A 17,144-nucleotide genomic window follows, 5' to 3' on the forward strand; every position below is an offset into this window, starting at 1 on the left:
CTAGGACTAATTTACTGTTGTGAGAGATCAAATGTGAATGTCAGAGCCTTTATGTAACAGCATGGACTTCATATGACCAGCTATGACAAGTTGGTATTTCCCCATCGATGTCCATTTTATATGCACGGGCCAATCGAGAGCAACTGATTTTTTTATAACATTTTTCATCTCTTCCTGTCAAAATATAGATATCAAACTACCCTGTGAAGGCTGGTGGAATACTGGAAAAAAGAAACTCCATTCGGAACTCCTCGGCCATTTTTTATCGCAAACAACCTCGGATGTATGCTGGTACATCAGTTGAAGTAGTTAGTAAACTTTTGATTTATATCATTATAAAAAATGTAGTGTTTTAGAGTTATATTTATTGATCTAAGTTTAAATTGATTGCCAGTGTAATGTATTACAGCAAACATAATTAAGATTCCCAAGAGTTAAGTCATGACGTTTAACTGCTAAATAAAATTACTACGAGATCTACTTACAGCGGACTTGAACGTGCCGCTTTTTGAGTGTGTTAACCGTCCATATACATCGAGGTTGTTTTCGATAAAAATGGCCGAGGTGTTCCGAATGAGGAAACTCTTGATGACAACAAATATATAGCTGCAGTTCTAATGAACCTTACAAATGTTGTTATGCTGCCAGCCCTATGATCTCATCTAAGACAAGCCAGATGCATTTCTCAGCCCCAGCATGTACACTATCCACAGCTATTGGATAATATATGAACATTCTGTGACAAGATCAAACGTATTTAATACAAAAATTCACTTTCTTATATTTTTCGTTTTTACTCAAGAAATATACAGATATGATGTAAAAAGATACATAGTAATACACAATTCACTGATACATAATTTTCAAAAGTTTGGTTTCCGGATGCACCGTGAATTTGTTGATAAGTTTTGAAACCTGAAAAAAAATATCAGGAAATGTTAACAATGATCAGTATTGAGACACTATTATTTTGCACATATGAATTAATCACAGGACATACAACGTACATTTTGTTTAATTAATGTCTGAATATTGCTGGACAGTTTCATCGCAGGGCGTACTGGTTAGAGACGCATTTTCGCCCGCAAATGGATGGTTTGTCTTGAATAACTTGAGAAATATTGAATATTACTATATAAAATTTCACAGAAAGAAAATTAAGCTCCTGATTAAAAAATCAGTTTGATAATATTTATAATGTATGGTTATGTTAACAAAATCTCATGTGCCGAATATACTCAGTAAACTCCACTGAATTGACAGTGTGTTGTTGTACCATTAATTTGCCCACTTGTAGAAAAAAGTAAACCTTGAAAAATATCGAAACAATACTGCTGGTTGTCAATAAAAATGTTATTTCTATCTTTTTTTTCTGTAAAATCTATAAAATCATTTTCTGTTTAAGCGAGTATTTTTGGGTAAAGTATTTTCTATTTTGTTAAGTGGTAACAAGTGTTTAATCGCCCGCTGAAACACATATGGTGCAATTTGAATATTATTGATAAATAGCCATGTTTAAAAAAAAAAGCTTTTCTAGTGAAGTTTCAATTAACATTAAGTATCATATGTATGAAAAACAATCATACAGGAATTGTTGAAGAACACTAATGATCATAACATTATTTGCCCAAAGATCATAACGTCTATAAACTGTTGTTTGCAGCTTGAACTCTTAGTAAATGAGGTTTACAAACGACGTTCATGGCTGTCAATTTTACAGGGTGGGCGAATAATTGGTACGGGCGAAAAAGTGGTCCCTGACCAGTATGGCGTATGCATTGAAGGCCAGTAACTCGCCGAATACAGCAACTTTCATCGGCATAACATAGGCCTCTCACAGGCGAAGCATATCTATCATAGCTAATAGTAAAAAGTTATAGGTTGATTTTTACCGTTGGCAGATATTCAGGTTGGCTTCTTGCAGTTCATTACACGAATACGACTGAAAATAGACAAGCAAAATATCACTGCAAATAAATGTTGTAATTGTTGTAATAAATATTTTTTCAAAAGGGTGAAACCAAACATAAAAAACTTTTAGCTCATTTTCTATTTTATAAATTGTTTGTTGAAAACACAAAACTTATCCAAATAGAAGCTTATACTGAACGTAAACACGCTCAGCAAATAATACGAAGATCTTCCGGACATTGCCGAGCATAACCGAATATGCACGAACTCACCTCCATCAGCTTCCGCTCGATTCTTCAACAGTTCAACTGAAATAACATAAACAAATATATTTTTCTCATGATAGGGCGAAAAGGAGCAAATCGGACAATGTGAAAATGGCGATATTAAAATGGGCTAAACTATTGTTTCGCTTTTCTCTCAAAAGCACATGGAGCATTATTTGCTCAGTAAATGTGCGCATTGTTTTCATTTTTTTTATGGTTAACGCTTATTTTCATTGTCGCAATTTCACAAAATATACTGAAAAAACACGAAATGAGAAAAGTCCGTACACTAAACTTTTAATAAGAGAACAGAAACAGGGGTCGGGGGATTACGTTTTCAGGCGTACGGTTCAATCTTTGCAACTGGTTACCATTTTTAAGGGGAAAACCCTTAACGTCAACCAGTAGTTATGACCAAGAACTGTTAGAAACCGACAAGAATGCGAAACTGCCTTATTATGTAGGGTTATCAAATTCGTATGTTTTGTTAAATGTCGTTCATTGTATTTTTTGCCCAATAAAATAAACAAGAACGTCGCTTAAAATTACACCGCATTATACAAATAGTTTGTATTTGTATTTAATCTTCTTTAAAGATAATGGAACTGATGAAACTGATGGTGGTTGAAAAGTGATATAATCGTCCTCTGTTATAACAAAGTGGCGGAAATTTCCTACCTAGATAAAGAGGTCACCTGTCATAAGCAGCTGCTTAGACCTTTACCACCACCACCACCACCACCACCACCATCATCATCATCATCATCATCATTATCATCATCATCATCATCATCAGCAGCAGCAGCATCAGCATCATCATCATCATCATCATCATCATCATCATCACTTACCCTGGTGAAGGTCGTTCATCATACTCCTCGGCGCATAAACTGAAAAAAGAAACCGTTATATGTTACAAACACCTGGTGACACATGAAATAATGTTTGTATTATTAAGTGAAATTATTAGATATAAAGATAAAATCATGTAACCAACGTCACACAATAACTCCGGTATACAGGTATTAAGGTAAAACAAAGAACAAAAAAAACACTGCATTAAATGTATCTCTTAATTTTTTGTCATTTGTTTATAACTATTAATTGTATCTTGATTTTAAATACAGCTGAATTGGATCTCTCTCAAGTCCATTTCCTGGGCAATAACCAGCACTTGTGTCCTTTTTGAGAGGTCGTGAGACAGTATCCCGTCTGGGGATCGAACTAACAACCTTTTTGGTGAGAGGCTTTTAAATATATAGATTATAAAGTGTTTTCAAAGCTGCACTCTCACAGATTGAACGTTTATAAACTTTTTTTTATTTTTTATTATGGAACGAGCAAATTTTTGCGGCCATGAAAACCAGTTATATAAGACGGCTGACAAAGGTTTGGATCGCATATTTATATATTTAAGTTTAAATTTTAATGTTTTATACATTTTTTCTTAAAACCGTTAGTCGGTTTAAGCCATGTATTTTCGAACAGATATATGCAAATCTGCGATCTGATCTTTTATCAGCAATATTTTAGCATTGGTTGCAGATATTTACGCGAAAATGCCTAAAAAAAGTTGTAAAAGACAAAAAATAAAAAAAGTAAAAATGGTATATCTGTAAGAGTGCAGCTTTAAAATACAAGTTACATAAAAAGGGTAACATACCAAGGTCTGGAGTGTCTGGTGTGTTTGGATCTGAAAAAGACGCCAAAAAGATGAACATGTTCAACGAAGCATTGATGAATGTGCATTACAGTGTTAAACATATTGCAGAATCATGAATATTTTGATGTTTTCTTCATTTTTCATTAGCGAAATTCAATAAAGTTAATCTATTCCGAGATTATGTAATCGATATCGGTGATCTCAGTCTTAAACGATCGATTTTTAACAGATACTCGTAAATTGTTTTATCAATACAAAATTATATATAACATTTGACTTTATTACATCACCTTAACTTTTTTTTGTGTCGGTATGCCCGTTCCCGGTTCGTTGTAATTTATTGACGGAATCTCGCCTTTATTATTGTTTCACTGTGTCGGTTAATCTATTTTGAGTCTTAACTCTGTATATTATGTTAAATTTCTGAACCTCTATACGGTTTCAATTGTAAATGAATTCAGCAAACTATCAATTCGTATTTGTAAAACACATTTACAAATATTTAAGCACTAAGTCTCTGTCTGAGGTATAGTGATGTTTAACTTAAGCTACATTCTTTACCTGGTGTGTCAAGCCCATAAATAATCGGTGATTGTACACCTCCGAATTGTTGCTGCGGCATATGCGCACTGCTCAGGTGCGAAGTTATGGGCTGCGCAGCCGGAAGTTGCACCGTCTGAGGAACAGCTATTCTTCTCCTTAAATGCAGGAATCGAAACAATGGAAGGTATTCAATATGCGACTCAAGCCAGCAATATGGTCATACATCATTTACACTATTGGCCAGTTATTATTAACATATAATCCGATTAGTTACATCGCTCCTAGATCCGATTCAGACCAATATCGAATATAAGCTTTAGGTTACACACAACTAATTTTGTCAATAATAACTTATCAAAACAGCATTAACACTGCAAATATATGTTCCGATACTTTGAAAGTGGGATACACTTCTCCTATTAAAGAACACCATCTGTATCATCAAACGTTCGACAAATTATAAAGTTAAATTTAGATCAATCCATTAAGTTAAATGTAGAGCGAGTGCCACGAACTATAGTGAAAGTTTTAATTGCCAAATAGAAAATCAATACTGTCTTAATATACCATTTTTATCATAAGTTCATAATAAATTATATTGTAGGCGTGTTAATTACGTATGATTTCAACTAAATAACATATACAGCGTGGCCAAGTCAGAAGTTCGAACAACGTTGCCGTACAAGTTAGATATTCAAGTGCTAAACTTACAAAATTTACGAATCGAAATGTTATACACATAAAAAATGAATAATATAATAAATAGGCTATTAATCGATAAGATTATGCACGAGTCAATTGTTACCACGGCCCCGAGGTCCGGGGAATAGCGGGGAATTTGACTATCGGTCTAGCCAACCCCGGGTAAAATCTCCGCCCTGCGGGGACGAACTGCTGGTAAAATCCCCACCAAATGCCCCCGATTTCGGCGCGAGGACAAAACCACCGTATTCACCCAGTACTGCGGGGGCACCTGTAAGGTAAAAACACGGCCCATTTCCCCGGTTATCCCCGGTATACCCCCAGATCGGGGGGGGGGGGGGCATGGTTTCAATTGACTGGTGCATTATACTATTTGACCTACTGGACAATCTGTCTAGCAGGTTGTCTTAACAATGACTGGTGATGAAGTCTCAGCAACTCATTTAAATTAATCGTTGATATTCCAAGCCCAGTCGAGGCAGATGCGGAAGCGTGTGCACCCGAGAACGAGGCGCGTGGATCTAAAAATAGCAAAGGGTCTATAAATAGAAGCAGTCGCAAAGTAATTATTTTAAAAGACAGACTAGTTAGTTTAAAGCTGATCAATTAGTTAGTCCTATAGAAAGTAACATTCGCAATGTAATGATTTAAAAAAAAGCCAGACTGATGAGTTTAAATGAAGATGCTAGTAGATCTGAATATATCTTGTAAGATGGCGTAAACATTGTTAACTATAACATATTTAATTTATTTTAAGAACAACTGTTTCGGGCGTTCTGATAAAGGAAATTAGTATATGGCCATCCAATACGAAACTTATCAAACAGTTTTCAAAGTCGAAATGGTAAGAGCTAGTGAGTCTGCCTTCCGACCATGAGGTCCCGGGGTCGATCCCCGGTCGGGGAACGTTCTTGTAGCCTCGCACATGGACACTCATTACTGGTTAGTTTGACCCAGGAATCAGACTCGAGAGTGTGGTTAAAATTTACTTTTAGTTTGCTTCAAACTCGAGCTATAAGAAATTGATATAAACTCAAGGAATTGTCTTTGAAAAATAAATTAAACGAGCTTAACAAATTTGGTATTGAATGACCACGAACGCGATATTATACTTTTAATATAAATTATAAGTCATTGTTACATAAAATGTCCTGATAAAGTGTTCACTAATAGCCACTCTATTTATACATCACGCCAAGCTATTAAACTGGTTATATATCAGGGATAAACATATAAAGAACTGTTTTGTAACGATGACAATGTCATTTATGATAAAATTAACAAACTCAATATACTAGTACATAACACGGTCAACTCCAGTAGCATGGAGTGATCGAATAATTAACTGTTTTGTAACGATGACAATGTCATTAATGATAAAATTAACAAACTAAATATACTAGTATATAACACGGTCAACTCCAGTAGCATGGAGTGATCGAATAATTAACTGTTTTGTAACGATGACAATGTCATTTATGATAAAATTAACAAACTAAATATACTAGTACATAACACGGTCAACTCCAGTAGCATGGAGTGATCGAATAATTAACTGTTTTGTAACGATGACAATGTCATTTATGATAAAATTAACAAACTAAATATACTAGTACATAACACGGTCAACTCCAGTAGCCTGGAGTTATCAAATAATTAACTGTTTTGTAACGATGACGATGTAATGTATGCATTCGGAACTGCTCGGGCATTTTCCTCGAAAACAGCCTCGGATGTGTGCCGCTACATCAATAGAAGTAGTTCGTAAAATTACCAAGTATACCTTTAATTCAATGTATGGTTTTAGCTTGTATTTATTGATCTAAGTTAATATTTATGGTCAGTGAAGTGTACAATTGCAAAAGTATTTAAGGTTCCCAAGAGTTAAGCCATTAAGTCCAACTGCTAAATTAAATTACTACGCGATCTACTTGCAGCGGAATTAAACATATCGACTATGTAAACCGTCCATATTCATCCGAGTTCGTTTACGCTGGCCGAGGAGTTCCGAATTGTCATTTATGATAAAGAAATACCAACTGAATATACATTAAACGGTCAAGGCCAGTAACCAGACATGGTCGAAGGTTCTATTCTAAAGAACAAGGCTTAGACCCAAAAGATACTTAAACAAGAGACATACTATGACTTAACAGACCACACATGACAGACCACACAAGCACATCAAAATATATATGCAGTAATAAATGTTTCAATATTACTGTGAAAATATTAGCAAAACATGAGCTCACTGTTTTATGCACGTGCAACCGCACATTTTGCCGAACATTTATCACAACATTCAATTTAAAAGTAAGCATAACGGAAGCCAGCGTTTACGCGCGATTCACATAGTTTAAACCCCCTGTACACTCGTCTGACGCCGGTCGTTCTAAGGCGTCAACACAGCGTGTGTGGTCTGTCTGTTTTGTTTATACATTCTGTATATCCCGTTCAGGGGTCATATTCAATATGTCACTTAGGTTACGTTAATCTTATGGTCGTACATCATTGATTTCATTCACTGTATTGTCTATTTATTAATAAGAGGTAATCCGATTGGCTACATCGTTCTTAGATCCAATAAAGACAAATATTGAATACCAGCCAAGGGTCTGCTAGGCCAGTAGTTTTTACTGACTTATTGAAGATAACGAAAACAAATCAAAACAAAAGACCAGACTAATACATAACCATCACTATAGTAACTTGTTGATAAGGTATGAACACACAAACCCCATACAGCGGTTACTTCCCGTGCCGTACAGTTTTCACTGCCACCACGAATATCACGTGACGTCATTCAAAACGTGGCATTGTTCTATCATTAATATGCCCTAAATGAAAACAACGTTGTCTAACAAAACTTAATCCAAATATTGCATACTTACTTAAAAAAGAAAACAATGCTGTCTAATATAACTTTATCTAAATATTGCATATGTACTTGTAAAACAAGTATTTACAAAAATAACTGCTGGATTCAAGCTGTTGTGTTCGTGGTGGCAGAGGTTGGTAGTATTTACAGTGGCCGAGAGTATAAGAAAGGTTCAACCCAAACCCGGGTGTAGGGTGGTTCGAGGAAACGAACTCTACCGAGTTTCCACAGAACACCCTGCGGGAGGGTAAGGATGAACCAATCTTACCCGAGCGGCCATTGAATATACTTTTTTCTCCCATCTCACTTCAACAAAATATAGTAAAAATGTATTTTTATATATTTTTTAAATACGGGATTTTTTTTGTTATTGACCCTGGCGAATATACGGATTTCAAGCATGGACAATTGTTTAGACCTACTTCTTTTGGGCGGGAGATATTCTCTTTCGGTCAAGGATAAACACCGTGTATGAGGTTGATGGTGTAAATGAAGAGCACATTAAAGCAAAGAGCAATGAATATGTACAAATAAGCTGAAAGGCAATAAGCCTCAAGCCATGGAAAAAAGCTACGCTAAAGATTTTCAGTGTGGAAACCAGGGGCCCATTTCAAGGTCTAAAGCGTGATGTGAAATTTTAAAAGCGTCTTATTACGAAATTTTGCGATACATTTGAATAAGTTTAACATTTTGGTGGTATTAAAATTACAAGCAAAGTCGAAGAAAGAAACCTGATGCCATCTGCTATATCCCTACATCTTGGAAGTTACGCTTAGAATATTTAAATGAAACGGGCCCATGTATACCAGACATATAAAGCTAGCTGAAGGATGATGCATGATGATGATGATGATGATGATGATGATGATGTATGAAAAGCAAATAACAGTAAAACATCTATCACGTTTACCTATTAACGTCACATGATCCGCATCAAATATTCCCGCTTTAAATATACAAAATAATAAAAAACAATTAGTCAAACGTTTTATAAAACAACTCTTTGTCAAACATATTTTAAAATCATGCTACAAAAACTTTATTTTGTTTTCCTCTTTTAAACGTATGCTTTTTTTCTAACACGCATTGGCAAAATTCTTACTTGAAATGAAATCAATGTTTAAATACATGTGACCTCTCCGTTTCAAAGAAAATTGAGGCTGAATTAACAAATTACAAATAACCCAAAAAAATGATGACAATAAATGTTCAAAAACAAGTTTTGGAAACCTTTAAGAGTTTTTCGCCAAGAAAGCGAGACAATATGACATTGTTTAAAGAACTTAGTTGTTAAGAAAATATATATATTTATGTCCTGATCAAATGTCAATTTTAAGGACGAGCTTTTAGACAATGGCTTATCAATGATTTTCAGTTAAGGCACATGTGCAAGGTCTTATAAACAATATAAACTGAACGCGAGAACACATTATACCTTTAAAGTATTAGTAAATGGTATTTGATACATTGTCAGGCATTACGTTATGGAAATAAATGGTAAAGTGAATTATATGATAGATATAATATGAGAATTGCCAAAAATTAACTTGGTTAATTTTCATAAAAATGAATAAAACATCAATTTTGCAAAAAAAAAAAAAAGTCAAAACGTTCAATCTGTGAGAGTGCAGCTTCAAGTAGCACTTCATCAGAGTTAAAATGTTAACTTAAAGAGACAAATGAATGAATAGTGCTGCCCATTTGTATTAAGGGTAAAATGCAAAAAGTTGTATCAAAATCATAATTTTTGAAGTTAGTCGAATCTCTTACTTGAAAAATCAATAAATGAAAATATCGAATTATATAAGTATAAAACACCTGGGTATATCTACATATATACTATATGTCAATTAAGATAAGATGTTATAAATGAAAATAACGAATTATACAAGTATAAAACACCTGTGTATATCTACATATATAATACATGTTTATTAAAATGAGATGCTATAAATGAAAATAACGAATTATAGAAGTATACATACTGTTTCGGCGAATTTGGAATCTTGGTTGGTTAAAGTGTAGTTGTCTTAACTGAACTGTAATATAAATAAAGCACATGTATTCATGTTTTAATAATCAACGTTACCACCACCAAGGCCACCTGCATAACCAGCAACAACAACAACAACAACAACAGGCTTATCATCATCATCATCATAATCATCATCATCATCATTATAAAAAATATAGAAATTCTTAATGAAGACATTTCCGTATTTTTCATTAAAAATCTGATAAAATCTTACTCCACACGGAAATGTCTTTATACAGAATGACTCTGTTTTTGTGTCAAAAAATTCAAAACTACTCGATCAAAAATGTTTTGCGGCTTTGTAGTGATGGCTTGTATTTTGAAAAAGAAATTTGCATTTTTGTAACCAGAAATTGAATTGAATCCACTTTTTTGCATTGTTTTCTTGAATATCTTTCTTATTTGAAAAAATAAAATCAAAAACCAGCAATCCATTGTTGATTGGGTAGTCTCAAGCATTTTGACACAAAATTGTATTGATATTGTTGACCGCTTTTTCTGAAAAAAATGCAAATGTATTTTAACCGAAATCTAACAAAATATGTTTTCGTAAAATTTGCTCAACTTCTTATTACCCCCAATATATTTTGCAAAGGATGTTTGTTCTACTCCTGAAAAATATAGTTGCTCAAAACTTAGTTGAACTTGACCTTTTCAAACATTTCTATTTTGGGCCCTGCTTCAAGATTTAGCATATGTTGACACGATATTCAAATATATGAACGCAGCTTATTTGATCATTGTCCATAATGGTATGTTACAAAACAGAAACTACAGTCGAATCCCGTTCGCTCGAACTCCAGGGACCGACGAAAATATCTCGAGCCTCGGAAAAATTCGAGCCAGGCGGAAACGTTTACATTCAGTTTAAAGAAATCGGTCCTGTACATCCTGTTCGAGCCAACAAAGATTTCGAGCCAAACGATTTCGAGCCAACGGGTTTCGACTCTACACCAACGACTCGCGTGATAGAAATAATACATCTCACGCTATGTATAATATCCTTATCGCGGGTAGTGGAGAAGTAAATACTACTAAATATGTGTTCCGATTTAAGTGTCCTCCAAGGATCCGACACAAGATTCTTTTCTTGTCATTTTATAAACCATTATATAGAGAAACACAAATTGACCGAACATATAATTATGTGAGAAAGGGGAAAACTTAATCACTTTACAAAAGTATATTTATATAAATAAATACTTACATCTTTGCGATAAACATATCTCTGAAAATAGAAAAGAAATTTGTTATAACGGTTTGATACAAAAACCATAAAGTCAATATTTCGAGAAATGTAAAGACCCTCACTACCTGTCGATAATATATCTTTGAACACAGTCCCAATTGGTAATAAGTCCATAAACAATACAAAGGAACATTGAAAACTTCCTGTGACAGAAGGGCAATAAACAAGGGATGCATAACTAGGGCTTAACATGCAGGACATCCAATAAACAAGGCCACACATTTATTGTGATTGCTTACTACTTAAATGTTCTCTTTTGAATGTTATCCCGATTTCTTAGCGCAATTTACCAGAGGTCTCGGGGCCGATTCAATCGAGATCTTAGTCAATTTAAGTCGTAAATTTAAAGACGCACTCTGACTTCCAAACTGGGAGTAGGATTTCATGTTATTGGTCCCAGTCCCACATAAGATTTACCACAATTTATTCAAATGTTTTAATACCAAATAGCAAGAATAAATGTCGAAATCAATGGTTTCTATGAAGGATACCGAGTTTGATTTGAAGGAACGGTATTTCTACGTTTTGAGACGATAGTAGATCGCAGTAAATCTTTTAGGACTAACCAATCATTTAATATTTGTGCGTTTCAGCTATCAAATTCACGGTTAAAATCTTGTTATAAGTAATATATATTTTTCATAAAGGCATTATTTAGTAAGAAGTTAAAGGTTTATCACTCAAAATTTATGTATTTTATACATTGTGTTTGTATTAGTTTTGAATAAGAGTGTCACTTTAAATTTTCTTAGCGCCATAGTTTCGTTATTTTGCTAAATATTTATGTGACTTGAACTTAAAGGCTTAGTTTAATCCTTCTATAAGTGACCCCCCCCCCCCCACCCCCATAATCGTGTATAGTACAGAACCTCTGTGTATTGATCTTAATCTAATTACATAATTGTCTTATCAGATCTCTGATCTGAGTAACCTGCTATGCAGTTTTTGAGGTTTTATTAAGAAAATGGACCCTAAATGGTCCTGGGCCAATAAACAAATACACAGGAATTGGCCTCTACTGTGACACCAGGCCCCAATTTCTCGAAACTTTTTAAGCTAAACAGGCTTAAGTCGCTTATTTCAATTAGCAAAAATACATACTGCAAATGGATTTAGATAAATAACAAATGGTTTATTCTGATAATTATACAGGTTATTACTACATAATTTCTAAAAAAAATTGAAGAACTTAATATAACCCATTTTATAGAACAACAAAAATAGCGAGATTAGCTTAATCCTGTTATAAGAGACTTAAGAAGTTTCGAGAAATAGGGGCCAGTGCAATTAGCATGATATGCACAGAAGGCGATTGTCATGCCAAACATTCCTTAAACTAGGCCTTTAAGCCAATACTAAAAAAAAACCCACAAAGTTGAGGAAATAAGAAATATCAGTGTGTCGCCATTTGTGACGTCCATACAGATTTAAGATAAGTACTTAAATATGCTATTTAAACGGCCGCCCTGACTTGCATCTAAAACAGATATAAGCTCAACTGAAGGGATTAGCAGAACCTCGAGGTTTGAAACCAGAAGGTTTAATCTACTTCTTTACTTAACTTTGAACAAACAAACACAATTGCAATCATCGCCTTAGGCTATATAAAATAGCAATATGCTATTGTAAAATGTAAATAAACTACTCTCAAAACTCGCTATATCGAACTTCATTATCTCGATGTTTCGGTTATATCGAAAAAAAATTCGAATGTGTTGGGTTTAGTTGAATATATTTTGAACGACGTCGTATTAGCGAGTTTTCACAGTATGTTTTATTTGGCAGTATTTATTGCTGTAATAAATACAAAATAAATTGATCGTAATTAAACTATAAAAATCGATATATACTTTAGAGCTTTTCATGAAATATCCATATCCCTTAATATTTAATTTAGGAATTGATATTTTTTCTAATATATTTCTTATTCTATATACCAAAATATATCATTTGTATTGTATTCATTTATGTAATGCCTACCTATAAGTCCAAAAAGTAAAATTCCGTGTAAAATACTCATATTTCTAAATAATAATATTTATTAATTCTGAAAATTATTCAGTAAGCCCAACAAGCCCCGACAATTCTTTATTAATGTCGAGGATATAACCCCAAATAACGATAATATTCGTTTACAGTTACTCAGCGCTAATCAAAGGCGTGTTTTTGTATTTTCGTTCATTTTTTCGGCAATAATATGACAATCAAATCTGACTGTGGACATTATTTCCGTATTAATGTGGGTTTGATTGATATTTTATATCTCTAGTATGACCACCGTATAAGAAAACAAAACACCGATGACCGGGAAAACGTCAATATTAATACAGAAAGTAGTGATATATTATAGTATGTCTTTAAAGCTGCACTCTCACAGATTGAACGTTTTGACAACTTTTTTTTATTTTTTGTCTTTGAACGAGCTAATTTTTGCGAAAATCCATGGAAACAAGTTAAATAAGACTGCTGACAAAACATAAGATCGCATATTTTTATATTTCAGTTCAAAAATTGATCTTTTATGCATTTTTCTTAAAACCGTAAGTCGGTTTAGGCTATAAAACATTAATATTCGAACGGAAATTTGAAAATCTACGATCTGATTTTTTCTCAGCAATCTTATATTAATGGTTTGCGGATATTTACGCAAAAAATTGCTTTTTCCAAGACAAAAAATAAAAAAGTTGTAAAAATGGCAAATCTGTGAGAGTGCAGCTTTAAGGTAATGACTGTAAGATACACATTGTTTCCGCCAGCCTTCTGCATTTTTTACGATCTGTTTTTCTTGTTTAAGGTATGTTCTGTTTATATTGTTACTCAACAACCGTGAAAGCGCGGCAATATTTCCCCAAGTCTTTAGCAAAACACTACTTACATGGGTTCATGTACGGAAGGGCGGACAAAATCCCTCTCATCATTTTTTTCAAGGCAGACAAACGACAAAAAGGTTCTTTTTAGTTCTATTAACTGCTGCATGGATATTTTAAATAAACTTGTAAATTTCCTAAATTATAATAAGCTGTAATTATGCATATTAAATACCTGTTATGACTGTATATTCATTACATTCTGTGTAAATGTGTTATAAAATAAACAAAATTGGAATAATGGAAATATTTTTTTCTTAACCTTGTTGATGGGTGTTTTGTAAAATTGGTGAGTGGGATTATGTCCGCCTTGAAAAATGATGGGGGGATTATATCCACCTATACAAAAATGAGTGGGAGGGATTTTGTCGGGGGTGGGGGGATTTCGTCCTACATTCGCATGTACGTGCTGGCAATATTTATGCAGTACGCCATCAAGGTATATGCATACGTCATACATATATACAATAAGTTATCAAGGTATGCACTACGTCATCCATGTAAACACTACGTCATCAAGGAATACTCGACGTCATTTATGCATGCATTACGCATTCGATGTATGCACTGCGTCATATATGTATGCACTACGTCATGTATGTATGCACTACGTCATATATGCATGCACTACGTCATATATGTATGCACTTTGTCATTTATGTATGCACTTCATCATATATGTATGCATTGCGTCATATATGTATGCGCTGCGTCATAAAAGTATGCAATTCGTCATATATGCATGCGCTTCTTCATATATGTATGCACTTTGTCATCTATGTATGCACTACGTCATTTATGTATGCACTTCGTCATATATGCATGCACTTCGTCATTTATGTATGCACTTAGTCATATATGCATGCGCTACGTCATATATGTATGCACTTCGTCATTAATTTTATGTATGCACTTCGTCATAAATGTATGCACTACGTCATATATGTATGCACTGCGTCATATGTATACACTATGTCAGGTATGCAATACGTCATCCAGGTTTGCACTACGTCATCAAGATGTACACTACGTCATAAAGGTATGCACTACTTCATTAAGGTATGCACTACGCCACCCAAATATGTGTACAGTTTTAAATAACAAGAACATTGTGTTCTGCAAATATCAGTAAACCATAAAAAGTGTTTAAATGTGCAATTTCAAAAACGATATTTATGCAACTTTTGCATGTATGTCAACAACATGTACAAGAACTCGTACATGATTCAACGTGTCGTCTGTAGCATCATAGAAACCTAGTTTTGTGGTAATATTTAGAATGCGCGCAGTGATTCAGATTATGTAAATAGTCAAATCTTCTTTTTTTAAGATAGTTCTGATGAGAGTGCAGCATTATTTCTTGAATGTAGCGAGAAAACGTTTTTATGTTGCCATTTGAAGCGAAATATAATTAATTTGGATTTTAAAAATTTCCACAAGACAAGGTTACTTTGATGCTTCAGACGACAGTCTTCAACAATGGAGGTATTTGTGTGATGACCATTAAAAGGAGTTACATACGGGTACTTGTTTTATGTTTGCCTTTGGGCAAGATAAAAATTTCTAGCATGGTCAATTCATCCGATCTACTTATCTGAGATGGGAGAAAAGAATTTCCAGCTACCAAATTTTTTGATCTACTTATTTGTGGTGGGAGAAATCATTTTAGGCCTCGTTTATTCCCCTAACCAAAATAAAAAAAAAGATTAAACAACAACAAACAAATTAAAAATAACGTTGATTGAAACATCCATTAAAATAAATATATCAATCTTAAAATATATATTAAAAGGTGAATGCTATAATGTTGCTGTTTTATTTCATTGAATTACGTGATGTTAACATTGATTGTTCATATTCATTTTGTCCGCTCAGACTTCGCATTTATAAATTTAAAAATATTTTCATTTATTAATTAAGACATAATTGATGAAAATTGATACTCAATGAAAAACAATGTGGCGTTTAAGCCAGTTTTGATGGATTGTGAACTGTTTTGTTGTTTTCACAAAATTGACGCATCGTTCAAAAGCCTTCATGTATTACCTTAAGCTGTTCATAAACAAAGTATGTGGTTTTAGAATTGTTGACAATAAGATGTATGCGCCTACATGCATTTCCTTTGTTCATTTCACAATAGTGGTAAAAATCGTCCAAACCGTATTTTTCACTCCACACCTATTTTTTTCAAGTAGGTTAGTGAAGCAAATTGTTTAGTGAAGAGTTTGTTTTTGCTTTATTTAGGGCATATATTATTATCATACATAGATTGCACGCACCAAGGTTATTTATTTATATTCAGGGCGAATTTGCGACGCTGAAAATGAACCTCCGTGAACCGACATAGCTACCACTATAACTGTATAATAGTTATTATTCATACAATATGACCATAGCAAACAATAAGGAGGCAATATTACAGCCCTGATCAAATCCTTAAACATGTAAATGTAAACATGTCACTTCCTGACCTTTATAACATAAAAATGATTTGTATCTAGTGTAATATAATTACTGAACAGTTTTTAATTGAAAAGCCTAGTATTTAATATATTAACAAAGTTTGCTAATCATAGATTCTTTGATGGAACCAATGTATTTTTCTAATCAATAAAAGACGTTTTGTTTCCCAAGAGTACACTGCACAATAATAACATGGATATACTCAGAGATGCAAGTATTCGCACCATTTTATAACAATTCAACAGTAAATCATTCATCCAACCATGTACAGTAAGTTTCAATTCCATTTCTTTTATATAATTTTATTGATATTATTTTAAAGAATTTTAGCTAATAAAAATGCTTTATAACTAAAATGATACAAACTACAATTAAATATATTTTTCTATTTTAGATATTAAGGTTGTCGAATTCCAATCATGATGCTCAAAACGTTATTCGACTACGTCTTCAGCCGTTTTATGACACTCGCGCCAAATATCAATCACAACGGCCCGGCACCTCCATGTATTAACCTCTAAATAATGAACAGATTTTTTTCAGTGTAAGATCACAATATATTTTACT

The 17,144-nt window shown here is 33.5% G+C and overlaps 1 protein-coding gene across 1 annotated transcript; it reads right to left on the reverse strand.

Moving 5' to 3' along the window:
* Window positions 1–1,928: 1,928 nt before the first annotated feature.
* LOC128222392 (uncharacterized) lies at window positions 1,929–13,329 on the reverse strand. Its single transcript, XM_052931368.1, has 10 exons — window positions 13,228–13,329; window positions 11,206–11,226; window positions 9,949–10,002; window positions 8,874–8,909; window positions 5,468–5,606; window positions 4,402–4,538; window positions 3,841–3,870; window positions 3,029–3,067; window positions 2,184–2,219; window positions 1,929–1,942 (listed from the first exon to the last, which is right to left on the reverse strand). The coding sequence occupies exons 1-10, from the start codon at window positions 13,265–13,267 to the stop codon at window positions 1,929–1,931; spliced, it is 546 nt and encodes a 181-aa protein (XP_052787328.1). The 5' UTR covers window positions 13,268–13,329.
* Window positions 13,330–17,144: the final 3,815 nt, after the last annotated feature.

The sequence above is a fragment of the Mya arenaria genome, chromosome 16, assembly GCF_026914265.1.
Source record: "Mya arenaria isolate MELC-2E11 chromosome 16, ASM2691426v1".
Taxonomy (NCBI): domain Eukaryota; kingdom Metazoa; phylum Mollusca; class Bivalvia; order Myida; family Myidae; genus Mya; species Mya arenaria.